The sequence below is a fragment of the Anarrhichthys ocellatus genome, unplaced genomic scaffold, assembly GCF_004355925.1.
Source record: "Anarrhichthys ocellatus isolate YVR2014 unplaced genomic scaffold, GSC_Weel_1.0 scaffold54, whole genome shotgun sequence".
NCBI classification, from domain to species: domain Eukaryota; kingdom Metazoa; phylum Chordata; class Actinopteri; order Perciformes; family Anarhichadidae; genus Anarrhichthys; species Anarrhichthys ocellatus.
In genome coordinates this window covers 54,066-71,599 of record NW_022280084.1, presented here as the reverse complement: position 1 = coordinate 71,599, position 17,534 = coordinate 54,066, and the positions used below count along the sequence as shown (strand labels likewise).

The following is a 17,534-nucleotide window of genomic DNA, read 5'->3' as shown; positions in this document are numbered from 1 at the left end:
TGTGTGTGTGTGTGTGTGTGTGTGTGTGTGTGTGTGTGTGTGTGTGTTCGCCATGTGCAGGTGTTCCAGTCAGCAGCAGAGTTTCAGCCAAAATACAGCAACTCGTCAACACTCTGAAGAGACCCAAACGGCCACCGCTGAGGGAGTTTTTTGTCGACGACTTTGAGGAGCTTCTGGAAGGTAACAGCTTCACACCCTTTATTTAGATAACAGTGTTCCACACGAGGTCTGAAGCACCGTCTCATACTGTATAACCTGGTTCTGTTGGTGATCAATTATTGATTGTTGGGCTGCTGCAGGCAGGGGTGGAAGAAATACTCACGCAATAATACAGTTTAGAAATACTACGTTAAAGTAAAAGTCACATGTTCAAGCCAAAAGTACAAAAGTATTGGCATCAAAATATACTTAAAAGTACCAAAAATAAAAGTGCTCATAATGCCGAATGGCCCGTTTCAGATATATTATGTTACTGGATTAGAATTATTGATGCATTAATGCTTTCATCACATGGGGCTTATTTGAACTACTTTATACTGCCAGGTAGCTTGTGAATATCTCGCTGGGGGTCAATTAAATTTAATCTAAACCTGTAATATATATTTAATTTTGTATTATTAATCTGTATCTACAAAGTATCTTAAGTTGTCAAATACAAGTAGTGGAGTAAAAAGTACATTTGCCCTTGAAATGTAGTGAAGTAGATGAAGTATAAAGTATCACAACATGGAAACACAAGTAGAGTACAAGTACCTCTTAAGTACAGTACTTGAGTTAATGTACTTAGTTACTTTGCACCGCTGGGTGTAGGTTAGGGTGGAAGGCTGATGATAATCATGCTGCTGCTTCTGGTTGTTGTATCGACAGCGAAAGTGAAGCCGGTAAACATTTCGAGCCTCTCACTCTGTTTTTCTGTCGTCCTCCTCCAGTCCAGCAGCCAGACCCCAACCAGCCCAAGGCGGAGGGAGCTCAGATGGTGGCCTCGCGGGGCGAGCAGCTGGGCGTGGTGACCAACTGGCCCCCGTCTCTGGAGGCGGCCCTGCAGAGGTGGGGCACCATCTCTCCGAAGGCCCCCTGCCTCACCACCATGGACACCAACGGCAAGCCGCTCTACGTGCTCACCTACGGTAATTAAAGCCTCGCTTCTCTCTGATCGAGTCGGGGGGGAGACACTTTATCGGAAAGAAGACAAAACACTTATATAAACGCCTTCATTTGTCTTCTCCGGCTTTGGGCTTTTCTTGTGACATAAGTTACTTTGCGGTTCCCTTTTTATGTCTCCGTGCCGTCGAAAGTTGTGGCCAGAGGCATCATTGTTTACGGGTTCTCCGTCTGTCCGGTTCCTTCACCTAAATGAGATTTCTCTGGAGGGAATTTCTCTTCAAATTTGGCACAAACTCAACTCAACTCAAGGATGAGCTGATTGGATTTTGGTGGTTTACGGTCACTATGAACTCACAGAAAACGATTTTCTTCTCAAGAATTTGTTTGCTAATTATGACAATTTCACACAAATATCTAAAAAGATAAAATGATGAAAGTGATGACATGTTGGACTACAGAGGCAAAGAACCGCAAAGCACGAATTATAGTTTAACATTGTGAACTCCCTGACTCTGATCATACTACATAATGCCACATTTTGGGATTCCAGTGGCAACTGAAGTAGTATTTTTTCGATGCTTAAACACCAGCAGCCGGTCAAGAACGTTTTCTGAATAGAATTGCCAAAATTTTGATTGAAATGAGGAATTCTCTGATCAGAAAACCTTTAAACTATTAAGTAAACAAGATGACAAATCTGACCAATAACGGCTTTAAGTAATAACGTGAGTGAATTGTATCTGCTCATTGGGATCCATGACCAACATTTTGAAAACCAGTAATAAATGCTTCCACATCATGAAAAATGATTTCTTTCACACGTAAACATGCATCTCTGAGAGCCCACCTGACCTCAGATCAGTCATCGTAGTGGTAGATGAACACAGCGGGGCTTCTTCTCCAAAATTGTTTTGTTTCCGGCACATACGGTGGCTGATTAACTGAAGCACCAAACAATGTGTAACACCCGCTGTGTGAGCATAACTCCGCTAATGGCAGCCAGACAGAGCGCTAAACACATTAGCAACGTGTGAAGTAGACGCTTTCAAGAAGCTGCTCTGCTGAAGGAGGAGGGAAAGTTTGTTTGGTTTTTTAATCCCAAATGTCCAGATTTTTGACTACAATAACGTGGACAATATCTTCAGAAGCTTTTGTGTTTGGAGCGGTTTGTTTAATCTCTGAACTCATTTCAGATCCGAGGGTAATGACACCTGATACAGAATGTAGTAATATTTATCGTTTTCTGCTGCACCTCACAGGTAGTAAAGAGACGCACACTTTGGGAGATTTGGGGTCCCGGACCCGACCAGATTAGGCCGGATGTAATTTCAACCCAGCCCGACTCGGGGCGCCAGGGTCGGGGCTCGGTTATGAGGAACCAAGTGGACCAAGTTTCTGACGCCACTGAAGAACATAAATAAAAACAGTTCAAGAAAGGGAAGTCATGTTTTACTTTTTCAGGAACATCAGACGAATCTGGTGCTCTAACAAATCCATTTACAAACCTTCTGCTGCGAGCAAATGTAAAACACAACACAACAATCGTGGTTCTTTATATTGTTAAAGACACAGACATCTGGTGCTGTGGTGTCTGCTATCAGCAGGTGAAATCTGACACTGAACTTAAATTCCTACAGCAGAAGGAACGACACGGAGCACAGAAAACAAAGTAAATGTGGAGAAAGCAAACACTCAGCTGGTGAAAAGTAATAAGAAATACGTAGGTTTCAGTCTCCTCATGTCCTAAAACCCCCCATGCTTCACGGTTTAAGTCTATAAACAAATTCTTTAGTTCAGCAGCTGCCGATCCGACTTATTCATCTCCCCAAACGGCGGCGGAGGAAATGGCTTCGGGTCCGGAGGGTGGCGAGAGATTAAGCCGCAGTGAGCCGAGCTTTCTTCTCTCAGGTCCTTTAGAGTCGGACCTCCTCGCTGCACAGCGGAGAGAATGAAGTGACACCAAACAACACACACACACACACACACACACAGGCACAGTGAACACGTATTAACCCACATGAACTCACATTCTCAGATTCGGGGTTTAAAGACGTAGTCGCATCTTTTAAATTAAACGAAAAATACTTCAAAGTAAAAGTATTTACTTGAGTTATTTGTCACGTAACTTCCGTACTTATGTAACAGCATTTCTGTAGTTTTTTTAACCCAAACACGATATTTTCTTAAACCTACTAAGTCGTTTTGTTGCCTAAACCTAACTAAGTTGTTTTCTTTGAAGACAGAAGTTTATTTTGAAAATACCGTAGTAGTACGAGCGGAAATTGACAGACAGAGTTTCTGGACTTTTGTAGGAAAAGTCACAAAAAATTAGGAAAACGTACATCTTACTCCCCGTTGTTTGAGGATACGTTGATCGGTTGAGCTGTGGAGGTTTTGAGGAGTCGATCTCGTGATTTCTCAGAAACGCTTTGAGTGAACGTCCAAGGTGGTCAGAAGTCACTGTGACCTCACAAAACACATTTTTTGGCCATAACTCAACAATTGATATGCTAATTATGACAAGTTCACACAAAGGTCTGATAGTATAAAATGATGAAGTGGAGATATTTTGGACGGACGTGGATGTGAACCGCACCGTGACCGTGAGGCAGTAATTATTTCACACAAGAGGAGTAGAGTTCTTAATTTGTTGTTTTCTGTGACAGTTTTTAAGATTTTGATGTTGAAGAAGAAGAAGAAGAAGAAGAACTACTTATCTCATGTTGAATTTAAAGTTTCTTTAAAACAGTTTACATGCAAATCAGAAACGGTGGCCGCTTCACCTTTTCACAAAGGATCGTCGATATAAAGATGAATGTGAATAAATTAGTTTTCATTACTGAAACGTGTGAAAATTAAATGTAATTGTAGCTTGTAGCTGTGTGAAGAAAAAAAGTACAAGAGTTCCTTCTGAAACGCAGAAAATTACATAAAACTAGTGTCGTATCTGAAGTACAGTACTTCCCCAACCTCTGTTTGTACCACACATGAACACACACACACACACTCAAACTCAGCTTTGTCCCTAAAGCTAGCTCTTCCAACAGGCGTAGTGTGTGTGTGTGTGTGTGTGTGTGTGTGTGTGTGTGTTTTGAGTGAGCTTGCAGCTGATGATGAGGCGATGTGAGCTCACCAGACTGTGAAATGTCTTCAGCCGGAGTCCGTCACCAGAGACACAACGACATGGTGAGACAGCGTGTGTGTGTGTGTGTGTGTGTGTGTGTGTGCAGTGCTGAATCTAAATCTCGATCTTCCTTTATCTTTGATTCCTGCGGTGTCTTTTTCCTTTGATGTCGGGCCGACAAGGACAAACTTGTTTTGTTTTCTTCCTGTCGAGTCGTCCTCCGGAGAACAGAGAGAATTCATGATACCTAATTCTCCCGCTGTCCTTAAACTCAACCCTCGACACGCTGCACTGCAGACAACCGCACAACCGTAATTTGCAGGAGAGAAAGTGTTTCGGGAAAAAAAAGAAGCTTTCAGGCGAGCGTCTCGGGGAGCTTTGATCCACGTGGGAACAGATCACGTAATCGATAGAGACGCTCTGATTTCCATACGCAGTGGGAACAGATCACGTAATCGATAGAGACGCTCTGATTTCCATACGCAGCATGAAGCTTTCAAGTTCTGCGTGTTGGGTTTTGATCTCTTTCTTTGATTGTCTCTTGTGTGCTTTCTTGTGTTTTCTATAAACTACAAATCCTGTTTTCAACTTGGAAAGACCTCCGTCACCCTCTATAAACTTTCCAGGATCGGCTTTACTTACAAACTATTGTCAATATACCGGATATTTGACATCATATAAGAGTCGCAATGCTCCACTTCATGTGTTAAAGCTGCATTCTCTCTAGTGTCCACCAGGGGGCGACTCCTCTGGTTGTATAGAAGTCTATGAGAAAATGACTCTACTTCTCTCTTGATTTATTACCTCAGTAAACATTGTAAACATGAGTTTATGGTCTCAATCTCTAGTTTCAAGTCTTCTTCACTACAGCATGATGTTCATTTAGTACATTATGGTCCATTTAGAGTCAAACAGACCATGAAGCAGGGGATGCTTTAGGGCGGGGCTACACAGTGACTGACAGGTCACTTCCGCCACCAGAGAGGTATGCAGCAAAAGGCCGCAGCCCATTTGTAAAAATGCTCTACATTCATGTTGAAAGAAAAACAAAGCATCAGTTGAAATCCTTCACATAACATGTCTGAGATATTGTCTGAGTGCAGAGATCCTTTTGTCGAACCGCGGCTCAGTGTGAGACCTGCAGGAAGCCGTTCTGTTCTTGGAGTCATTTCCTGAGAGATGCTGCTGCTCTCAAACAGCGAACATCTCATTTCAGAACAAAAGCGCCCTTTTCAATTAAATCAAACCAGATGATTGGGCCATTTCCTGCTCCTCGCCTCGGTCTCGGGGAATAAAAAGCCGCTGGATGAGCCTCTCATGGGTCGGTTGAGTAATGTCATCCTAAAAATAACAAGAAAACAGAAACCCTCTGATTACATCTGCAGCTCTGTGATTTGGGACTCTTCAGCGGGAGAGATGCTCTCTGACAGTCTAGCAGGAATCCTCTCCTCTGATTGTTGAACGTGTGGAGGATGGCTGGTTCTCACCTCCAGGGTTCTCCCACTATTACTGATGAAGTGGGCATCCTCATCCCAAAACGGATTCACGGTCACTGCAGTAGCTTCCACACATGCAGCACATAAATGGATATCAGTTCAATTGAATGTTGTTGTTTTAAACATCCTGATGCTCATCAGTGTCACACCTGCTGTTACATGATTACTGCAGCGCAGTGGTTCACACGTTACCCGTCCAAAGGGGTCGCAAGATAAATCACAGCGGATAAAAACATCAAGTTCTGATGTTTAGAGTTCAAAACATTTGAACTATAAACTGTTTCCTGTAGTTTAAGAAGAGCTCGTCCAGTCACATGATGCACTCGTAAACCTGGAGGACCAGCAGATTCTTCTTGACTCTCAAAAATGAATACATGAATACTGCTTTAATTAAGCTTAACTTACATCCTCCAAACTTTACAGATGAACCTCTTCACGACCAAATCAACAGGCACAGATCCTTGAAGGAAACGGTAGATCTGCTCTACAGTTTAAGATGATGAGTGACCGACTCATTTGATCATTTTGATCGGTCTCAACAGTCATCACGTCTATCAGCGAGGATTTCTCCTGCGATCAATCAAAAGCCTGTAAGCAGTTGCCGGGCAGATGTCAGGCTGTTATTACCTTCTGAGCTCTCTAATGAAGTCTAAATGGTAAAACATCCACTTTATGCTCCTGGAAGACACGATTGTTTAGTTTTTGTGGACCATTATCCTGAATTAATTCCTTTAAATGACACTTTGTTCAACCTGTAGACCGTCTGTAGCTGAGTCCGTGCTGCTCGGCCTCTCTTTGCCGCTTGTGTTGTTTTTCTCTGCTAACCGTCTGAACTCATTCTCCTCCAGGGATCCAGGAGCTCTGACAAACGTCAGAAAAACCTCATTTAGCGTGAAAAACAAAGAGGAATTCACAGCGGATTGCTCATGCGTAATATCTGCGTCTGCCAGTCTGAGTTAGGGGGGGGGGTGATTGATTCTATTGTTGTGAGTTACTGCATTAATGAACAGAGCCAACTATACGCCTGGTGGGGAAAATGAAACTGATCGCAGAGATTAGATAATATTATATATATTTATATATAAAGCAGCAGTTAAAAACGCAACAATAATTCCTTCTGTTTGAAAGGAGGTAACGGGTTCATGTTGTTCATGTTGCCTGAAGTAGCGTGAGCACTGAAATTAAAACTGAAGACATCGGTCCAGATACCAGGAAGCCGTTTCTGGCTGTAATGATGCACTGATGTGGCCTCTGTGACTCCCTCTGATGTGCTGTGGTTGCGTCTCCGTGTGTGTAAAGTATCGCTGTACATGGATCCACTTACTCCACAGCCAAGGTTTGGTTATGAAATCTGTGTGATCGTCTCCGTACCCGTCCACCCCGCGAGGTGCAGCCGTGTCTTCCAGCGTAATGTCTTGCATATGGGGGACTCTTGATGTCATCCTTTGTTCCAACCGTGCGGTCGTTAAGTCCAACAGAGACGTAATTTCTAACCCGTCCGCGGGAGAGAAGCTGTGGTTAGTTTCTGCTGCCTCCCTCTGTGCTCTCTGTGCTTTCACAATAATGATTCACACAATCTGCCTTCAGGGAAACTCTGGTCCAGGAGTGTGAAGCTGGCCTTCAACCTGCTGCACAAACTGGGAAGCAAACAGGAACCGCTCGTCAGACCTGGAGACCGGGTAAGAGGAAAAACTAAACAAAGACTGACTCTGTTTACATGCACACTCATATTCCAGTATTCTGAGTATCACAATAGAGTGAATTCCATATCTATAGTTGGATGTATTAGTTATATATTCAAATATTTAAAATCAGAGTAGAGAAAAACATTAAAATAGAACAAAGTATATAAAGAAATAAAACATATATAACTTACTTACACAAAACATGTGCAAACCTTTAATACTTTTACTACATTTAGCTGATAATACTTTTCCTTTAATAACATACAGCCTCAAAAAATGTGAAAAAGCTTGAATTTTCTGAACTTTCACACAACAGATAACACAAGAAATCACTTGATGTGGGTTGAGGTGCATCTATATCTATGAAACAACTACACAGAGGCTCTTTAGTCCGAATCAAGACGGAAAACTTTATTACAACCTTGACAAAGGCTCTTACCTCTCACAATAAAAGCCCTAGACATATGTTATCCGCCGGCAAGTCATTCACATCTTACGCGTCGTTTATTCGTGACGCTCCTGCTTCAGGCGTTTATTCTGGATCATCCACAGACCCACGTGTTTACAGTTTACACAAGTACGGATGTCTTCGGTAGAAAGCGGTTTGAATGAGATGCGTCAACTATTCAAACGTTTATGTTCCAGCATCAGTTCCTTTCCTCATCGTGGCAGTCTGCAGGGCTCGATACCACTGGAGGTCACAGGTCCTGTTTGTTCATTTGAGTTGGCGACATCAGACTTTCTATCACTTTGGTTTCCTTCAGTATTAAAACATCAAAGATTATCTGAAATAAATCACCTCTCAAGATTTTTGGGTACCTGCCAAAATAAGATGCGACGGCCCGACACACAATGTTTTAAAAATGGACACGTGTGTCGTCCTTTCCTCCTTTCATTGTCATTACAATCATCACTTCACACTCAGAGCTTCTTTAACCACACGCCTCAACACGTGAACAGACGATCGCACTGAAGTGGAAAAAAGGTTCAGTAATAGTCCCACAAGTGTCTCGTCTCTCTTTCATCTTTATTTCAAGCTCCATTTCCCGCTCGGCTGGAGACTAAGTCAACACTGGCACGATGCCAGAGTGTGTGGGTATTTGTTTTTATGCATCTCAGCCGGAAGGGTGTGTGTTTTAATCACTGTACAAACTGGTGTTTTTCACAGTTTTACTGAAGTTTTATAATAAGTTGCATGAAGAGAAATTACAGTGTTGTCGTTTTGTTTTGACGGGGTTTGTCACACCTCACAGGATGACGGTGTTTAGAGGTCTGAGGAGATTTAATTACACTAAGAAATGACAGAAACTGTTATTTTACGAGTTAGGTCGTCGTTTTATGTGGAAAAACTGTTTCGGGAAATGAGCGCGGGGAGGTTTGTGGATGTGATGTGACTCTCAGAACCGAGATATGTTTGAAGTTCAGGCAGATTATTGCAGGTTTGTTTTCATTTTTATGTCAAGTAGAATATTCTTTATTGGTTTTAATGAAATACATACGGGGCTCATGATCATGTTCCAAAAGCAGGAAATATTACATTTCTCCAACTCTACGTAATCCATGAAAACAATTATAAACCATTAGAGAAGATTGCTATCTGGTTATTTTGAGGTATAACTCTATTCATGCATTTGTGTTATATTGAATACAAATATTGTATTCTAAAAAAATGCATACAAAAATAACTGTTGGAACATATTAGACAAACATTTAATAAAATATACCTCCAGAAGAATGCAGTTTGGCCTCCATACAACAATTTAAATGGCATAAGTTATCGTCCGCTCATTGTACTCGTCAGTCATGACAATATTGGACATTATAGAAAATACTGATCACAGTGATTCATAAAAGGTATCACGGGTGACGGGGAGAAGTCTGCTGTAATGTGTCAGAGAAGTAAAAAGTCTTACAACAGTACATTAAAGCGGCAGACCCCAGTCAGTATTAAAGTGTAGGCTTTGCTAAAGATCATAGCGCTAGGGTTACTTTTGTAACTACTGTCAACGCTCCACAAGAAAAACATACATTTTATGGTCAAAACAGGTAAAAATCAATTTAACAAAAAAAAACTAAAACCACGACAGCAGTCTGTCCCTTTGTGGAGAGTTTATACATCATGACGTCGTTAAATGTCTGCAGCATTCGGCTCTCTCTGGTATCATCTACTGATGAAACCTGAACGGCTCCAATGAGAGCTGCTCATGTCAACATTAGTTCAGTTAAAGCACCATTACACCGCTTGCATTCGCTCAGGTGCACTTAGCTTATAGCTTCATACACACACACACACACACACACACTACTGTACATGGAAGCTATTAAACAGCACTTAAGCCGGGGTTCACCCTTATCATCACAATGTGCAACTGGAGCCAAACTGGATCCAACATGGCGGAGCAGGAGATGAAGGCTCTGCTGTGAGTGACGACGTTGTGGAAACATGTTGGATGCTGGTGGTTTTGTTCGAGTCGCGGCGGTTGAAAGATGGCAGATAGAAACCTGCGTCTCAGATGACCTTCCATGTGGTGGATGTGATTCACCAACGAGGGGGAATGAAGAGACATGTACAGAACGAGCAGTTCTGTTACTGCCAACAAAAAACGACCACAGAGCTGAATCCACTCACGATAATGTCAACAAAAACAGAACATGATCAACTTTACAAAAGTTTATTTAATGTGAGAATGTTTTTGGTTGAAAACGTCAAATAAATCTGATCTTTGAGTGTTGAATGTTTTCCACTTTTCCCTCTTCAGTTAGTTTGATTCTGGGCTATAGACCCTCCTGCATTCGGCTGAAAGTCACCAGTTAACACGCTCACTAGTGAAACTGAAACACCTGTTGCTCTGAAACGCTTGTGATCCTGTTGCTGTCCGAATATTGATTCTGACAACCAAACGTTTAGATGCTGGTAACTGTTTTTATTCAATGTTTGAAGTGTGATAACTCGTCTGGACGGATGGATCAGAACCACACTATAGTTGTAAACATGTTCACGTACATGTTTGAATATTTCAGCTGTAAAAGCGTCTACGGGGATACAAAGTGCTGCATTATTGGACCTGCTGCAGGAAACGCTTCCTGTGCATAAAAACAATAAGCATGTAGGATAAGATACAGTGGTAATGTTTAGAAATACATATACAATAAATGATAATGTTAAAGATGTTTATTAAATGTTGCACCCCCTTTTTTCCTGACTACTTTTGCTGACTTTACAGTAAATTGTCTTTTTTGTCTTTTCTTTACATCCGGAGGTTTGTTGTCGTGTTTGCTGCTGTTGTGTAAGAGTTTCATCAGTTTAACGGGACAGAGAGGAGGATAAACAGAGGAGAGGGAGCGGCACATATAAATGTGTATTTATGGTTCTGTAGGTGGACTCACTAGGTAGAAAACAATTACATAGAAAAAGGGAAGATATGAGGCGAGAAGACATTGACCAGATGCCCTCTGAAAGATTTACAGTGAACAACTAAATCCATGTTGGTTACAGACGGGACACCATGAGAATCAAAAGCCTGAACAAACGTTTCCTCCGTCACACATCTGTACATTTAAAATACAGTTTCATGCTTAAAAAGCAGCGATACAGCCGACTGCTTCCTGTGCAGCGACGGTAACGACCACATGCTGACTCGGCGTGGTCTCCCCTGTCTCCCTCTGACCTGTAGGTGGCGCTGGTCTTCCCAAACAACGACCCCGCTGCCTTCATGACGGCGTTCTACGGCTGCCTGCTGGCCGAAGTCGTCCCCGTGCCGATAGAAGTACCGCTGTCCAGGAAGGTAAGCGGTCACGGTGCACAACGTCAACCGAGTGATGAGGAATGTAGTCGTATGTGTCAACGAGCGTTTGAACGGATCAGTCGTTGGTATCTAATCAACAGTAACAGAGAGTCTTCTGAATGTCTGTAATGTAACTAAAGGTCTCCACTTCAGCAGCTCTTGCATACACCAAACTTTACTCGTTCATTCCTCTCTATGTGCTGAAAGTTAACACAGAGGGGTTTGTTCACGCATCACTCTACTAAAGACATGAGTCATCAGTGGTGAGTCATGGTGCAGCGCAGGGGACACTCTGAGCTCTGCTGAGGTGTAATCAGACCCAAATGTCTCTGAAGAAACGTCTCTGCTGTTGTTGTTTGAGTCATAGTTTGGTTTGGCCATCACACAGCTGTGTGTGTGTGTGTGTGTGTGTGTGTGTGTGTGTGTGTGTGTGCGTGTGCGTGTGTCAGTGGAGGTCGCAGTGTGGCTTTGGGAATTTCTTTTCAATGTTTCTGGTTTGTCCAAAGTAGTTGTTGCTCCACCGTTTTCTTCCACCAACAAAAGGCCACCTCATGCATTATCTGCTGTTGACATTAAAGCGTTCTTACAAAGTGTTTCCCCCACAAAATATTCCGGTTATACTCCACTTGTGTGCATACAGGCATCTGTGGTGGATAAAAAATGGCAACCGTATTTTCTGTTTCGGCAACCAAAAGCTGATGCCTGGTTGCCAGCCCTGTTTTCAGATTTTAAGAGTGTACGCTACCAAAAACGCTTCATCCAAAGGTTTCGACTTGTTTTTATGTCCACAGGTTTGTTCTTTAAATTACAACAAGAACATTATCTTTAACAAAACCAAACTAACCCACCTCTCTCTTTACAGCTGTGTGGAGAGGACCAAGCAGCACTTATTGATTGATCAGAATCCAGTTGAGATGATTAATCACATTTCACGTCTCTGTCTCCGTCCAGGACGCCGGCAGTCAGCAGATCGGGTTTCTGTTGGGGAGCTGTGGAGTGACGGTGGCTCTGACCAGCGACGCCTGCCATAAAGGGTTACCCAAGAGCCCCACCGGAGAGATCCCACAGTTCAAAGGTCTCTCTCACACACACACACACACACACACACACACACACACACACACACACACAGCCTATCACCACACCTGTGCACATACCGGTAAGAACCACCAACTCTATATGCATTAGTGTTAAATATCAAGAATCAAGAGTCCAGTTTTAGTGCACATTCTTCCCAGGATCAGCTCCCTTTTCCTGCTAAAATTCCTTTGGAAACCTGGAATTATTTGATGCACGTGTGATGTTTCGTATGATGCGTGTAATGGTTTTATGGTTTCACACGGGTTTCCAGCGAAGTTACTGTTGTTTTTTTATCGAATCGGGCAGTTTTTACTCGTGATGTGTGGCTGGAGACTGTCGATCCTTTCAGGAAGCACATGTGACAAACACACTGTGGTCAGAGGTGAAAGTATATCTGGTGTCAGCTCCTCCTGTCTGTCACTGGGATGAAGACAGACTGATTGCAACAGACAGCGAGGCTGAGTAATGGATGAGAGAGGGGGGGGGGGGGGGAGGGGGAGAGGGAGGGAGAGAGACGGTGAAGCGGGTTTGTGAGATCGATGAGGAAGCAGCCGACAAGAGAGAAAGAGACACGTGATGAATTGAGGATAGAGAGACATTAGCACCGACCAGAGAGAGAGAGAATCCCACTGATTAATAACGAATGTTTGCTTTTCAGTAATGGAAGTATAAATAGCAACATGATGCCGCCAGATTTACTGCTTCACACACACACACAGAGTGTGTGTGTGTGTGTGTGTGTGTGTGTCTGTGTGTCATTAAGGGGGAGTGCTCCTCTTATTGATCAGCAGGCTTTAAACTCATCTCATTCACATGGCTGATTGTTTCTTCTGTCTCTGGCAGCATTAATTCAGACATTATTAACGTACACTCAGCATTTTACTCGTGTTCAGCGCGGAGCAACGCATCCTCGTTACGGTGATTCAGTCTTTATGAGGAAGAAGGTAAACCTGTCGACGCTCTACGAGCCAAATAATACAGAAATACAGCAGAACATCTCTGGTTAAGTGACGTCCTGAAGATACGGAGTCACGGCCGGCACCAAACACACCTCTGTCTGCTGAATGACTTCAGGAGACATTCGTAGATTTAAAGTCCATCTTTACCGAAGGACGCCCGTGTCTTTCTGGAAATATGAAACTGGATTTTGGCTCATGTGACTTTAGGTCTAAATGAGGTTCAGCAGGTGAACCAGGAAGGAACAGATCAACCTCTGGATGTTGATGGACGTTGGAGACATGAGGACGTTTGTTTTGTGACCCTGTGTGTCCAGGCTGGCCCAAGGTGCAGTGGTTCGTCACGGAGTCCAAACACCTCTCCAAACCTCCCCGAGACTGGTTCCCACACATCAAGGACGCCAACCAGGACACCGCCTACATCGAGGTAACGCAGCGCGTCCACTCGGGTAGATCCACCCGCTACTCTCTTGTGAGTGGACGTCAATGGTTGTGCGTCTCTCTGAGTGGATGTTTCTCTGTTTCTGCTCCTTGCCGATGGTCAAAGGTGTCATTTCGTCTGATTGATTTTAATTTTCCCGACGCACCTTGAAGCTGTTGTTGCAGGTGAAATGTGTCCTTGATTGCACCGGGGATTGAATAAGGCCGACGGGATAATGATGAAAGTAAAGGGATGATTGAACAACGATCGACCGTTCGTATTTTAACGGAGGCTTCCTTCGTCTCAGACGGACGAGACAGATGAAATTACTGTGGCTCTTTTCTGTTTTCTGTGTTAATGTCGCAGCACGATTCATAACGTTAATAGCAGCCCATAATGAGCTTCTGTTTGTCTTTGCAGTAGACATTAGTCAGACATGTGCCAGACTTTTCAGATGAGCGAGCTCTTACTTTGGAAAGAATCTCATCGATTACCGTCGACTCTTTGAACATTGAACACGATGACGTCGTGTGTTTACAGTCGCGCTGTTGACTTACAGCTAAGATTTATTTTGTACTTGTATTGTTTTATAAGCTAGAAAAGATTTTTGCGCGACGAGATTACATACAAAGTCGCGAATGACTCGAAATTTGCCTCAAATATTTCAACTCTAGCGTGATATTCTGTGTGTTGTAAGCCTATCAGCGTTGAGATGCTCCTCCCGTCATCACGCACGTTGAATCAGAAATGAAGGAAAGAGATATTGTGTCTGTAGGTGTTCACCCAGAGCTCTACGATACCTCGTATTACATTTTAGAATTTGTTTGTTTGTCGTCTTGTGGAGAGAACTAACGAAACATGCATTCAGACGGTAGATACGTGTCTTCAGTCTCAGTCTCTGTGTCCAGTATAAGACCTGTAAGGACGGCAGCGTCCTCGGTGTGACGGTGATGAGGATAGCCATGCTCACACACTGCCAGGGACTCACACAGTCCTGCTCGTACACAGAAGGTAACACACACACACACACACACACACTTACGCTTCAGTTCCTTTCACCTTACAGACACTAGTGTCGTTGTTTGTCCCTGAATGTGTCTCTCTCATCCTCCAGCTGAGACCATAGTGAACGTATTAGACTTCAAGAAGGACGTGGGACTGTGGCACGCCGTCCTGACTGTAAGGAAAACAACCGTTTAACCATTTCAAGTGATGAATGAATGTTAAATAGTTCAATTAAACCGTCGATGATTATGTTTTTAGAAACATAGAAAATCTTTTTCTTTTTATTTTGTCATCCAAACTTCTTACAACTTTTCCTCTTCAACACAAATGATGACATCTTCAGTCAGAAAGTGTTTTTATTCCTCTTTAGGTGATTCTGAACTTATTCATGTCCACTCAGGAAGACATGTTTGAGTTTTTAACAGAAAAAAATGTGTATTTATTAAACCAATGGATGGAATATGTGTTTAATGTGCAACTGAACCGCATACACAAGAAAGGTCCTTTAGAAAAGCTGCATCACTGTAGTGACCGCTATGCACTGTGAGTCCCAGGTATTCTGTCCGTCCATGTTTCTATCTAAGTTATTATATCGTTATACTTTAACTTCATACTTTAAGTTGTGTTGAAACGCCGCTCACACTCCGTCACCTCCTCCCTGTCTCCGTCAGAGCGTGATGAACATGATGCATGTCATCAGTATTCCCTACGCCCTCATGAAGGTCAACCCTCTGTCCTGGATCCAAAAAGTCTCCCAGCACAAAGGTAAACAAATCCACCCAACGCAGTGCAAACGTCCCAGTTTAACGTCCGTCAATCCTCCAGATGTCTCTGAAACCTGCGGGTAAAGAATCTGACTTCCAGCCTTTTGTATTTTTATATTTCATCCAGCAGAAAAACAGACTGTGTTCGGTTTCACTGACTGTGAAATAAAATCTCAGTGTGATCCAATACAACAGCACCGAAAACTACAGACATTGGCTCAAAGTTAAATTTATTCCTTCAGTCGCATGTTGAAGAAAAATGTCGAACAGAAGTCAAACTGTTAGAGTGTGTGTGTGTGTGTGTGTGTGTGTGTGTGTGTGTGTGTAGCCAAGGTGGCGTGTGTGAAGTCGCGGGACATGCACTGGGCTCTGGTGGCCCACCGGGAGCAGCGAGACGTCAACCTGAGCTCCCTGCGCATGCTGGTGGTGGCGGACGGTTCGAATCCCTGTAAGGATGAACACACTCTCTAGACTGTGGTTGGTGCTGTAGTGAAGGTGGTAACGTTCAAACACAGAGGGTTCATCCTCTGGGCACCATGAAATACACTAACCCAAACATTGAATGGCCAGCACAGAGGTTACGCCTCTTTTGTTTTATAATATTCATGTAATGCTGAATTTATGTAATTATTGACATTATGATGACATTTGATACGGTGAGCTAGAAATGGAACTGACGCTTTTTTAGACAAATCTCTACTAAATAGAGCTCTTACTGTTACTGTGAGCTTTGTTTGATGGTCATTTTATTGGATGTTTAGGAGAATCTTTAACCGTTTGTCTCTCAGGGTCGATCTCGTCCTGCGACGCCTTCCTCAACGTCTTCCAGACCAAAGGGTTGAAGCCGGAGGTCATCTGTCCCTGTGCCAGCTCCCCCGAGGCCCTGACTGTAGCTTTAAGGAGGTACTCTCTCTCTCTCACTCACTCTCACACACACACACACACACACACACACACACACACACATGTATACATGTGTCTTTTTATTGCCCTGTGCACATGTCAAACATCATAGGACACACACAGAAATGCATGAAGAGTTGCTTGGAAATTTTATTAAAATTTGACCAAAAATCATCAGTGTTTCGACTGTAGGGATTTTCAATGTGTTCTTTTAATAAATATATATATAATAACTGTTGTCATCATAATGCATCGAATCCTCTAATTAAGAAAAGAAATCAAATATAAAATATCTTTTCATAAAATCATTTATCTTCTGGCCTTATCTCCTTATCGCTTCTCTCCATGTTTCAGTTACACACATACGTACACACACATTTCTTTACTCTCAGTAATTAGCAGCTTTCTTTTAGATTGTTTAATGCCTCTTAATTTAACCCATTAAAATTCCTGACTTTACAGTTTTTGAAACGCTAAACTTACAACCTTTCCACCTCTTTCATCATCCGCACTGTAGTTCAAACCACATTACAGTCGAAGCAGGGCGGCTTCCAATTTATGCTTCATGCTCTTAATTACGACTCTGTAAAAGCCTTGTGTGTATGTGTGTGTGTGTGTTTTAAGTTTGTGTGTGTGTGTGTGTTTTAAGTTTGTGTGTGTGTGTGCGTTTTAAGTTTGTGTGTGTTTGTGCCACACACAGGCTAATAAATGGCACTTTGCCTCAGCGGGTGTTAAAGTAATGAACTCACTTTATTTTCAGAAGAGCTGCTTCAAACCTCATAAAGAAAATAAATTCAGACACACACACACACACACACTGAACTAGACTCCCTCATTGACACACAGCCCCCAGCTCCTATTTCTAACTTTAACCCCAATTTAATTCTAACCTTAAAACCTATATATTCTTGGCTTAAAGGGACAGCTCACCCCCAAATTTCAAAACTACACTTTTTTGTTTTCTATTAATCACTGCAGATTGTTTTGGTGTGAGTTGCCGTGGAGATGTCTGCTTCTCTCTAGTATAGTGCGACTAGATGTGAGCGGTTTCATGTAGGAACTATAACCGGCAACCGTATCACCACGCAGAAGGAAGCGGGCATAACCGTAACCCTGAACCTTAATGACGTCCTCCTCGGCTGAGCTGTAACCATCATCTGTATGTAAGAAGTGGACGTAGTCGTCATGACGTCACTCTTTGGTTTGTGGAC

At 42.9% G+C, this 17,534-nt stretch overlaps 1 protein-coding gene across 1 annotated transcript in view; it reads left to right on the top strand.

Annotated features, from left to right (window-relative positions):
* The window catches only part of LOC116396194 (disco-interacting protein 2 homolog C), a 54,582-nt gene that overhangs the window by 15,192 nt on the left and 21,856 nt on the right, over window positions 1-17,534 (top strand). The window contains exons 4-14 of the mRNA XM_031870637.1: window positions 61-180; window positions 930-1,127; window positions 7,312-7,403; window positions 11,084-11,194; window positions 12,146-12,269; window positions 13,548-13,657; window positions 14,560-14,662; window positions 14,766-14,830; window positions 15,328-15,421; window positions 15,749-15,868; window positions 16,209-16,323. Coding sequence (XP_031726497.1) covers window positions 61-180; window positions 930-1,127; window positions 7,312-7,403; window positions 11,084-11,194; window positions 12,146-12,269; window positions 13,548-13,657; window positions 14,560-14,662; window positions 14,766-14,830; window positions 15,328-15,421; window positions 15,749-15,868; window positions 16,209-16,323 — 1,252 coding nt within the window. The remainder of the gene's footprint in view (window positions 1-60; window positions 181-929; window positions 1,128-7,311; window positions 7,404-11,083; window positions 11,195-12,145; window positions 12,270-13,547; window positions 13,658-14,559; window positions 14,663-14,765; window positions 14,831-15,327; window positions 15,422-15,748; window positions 15,869-16,208; window positions 16,324-17,534) is intronic.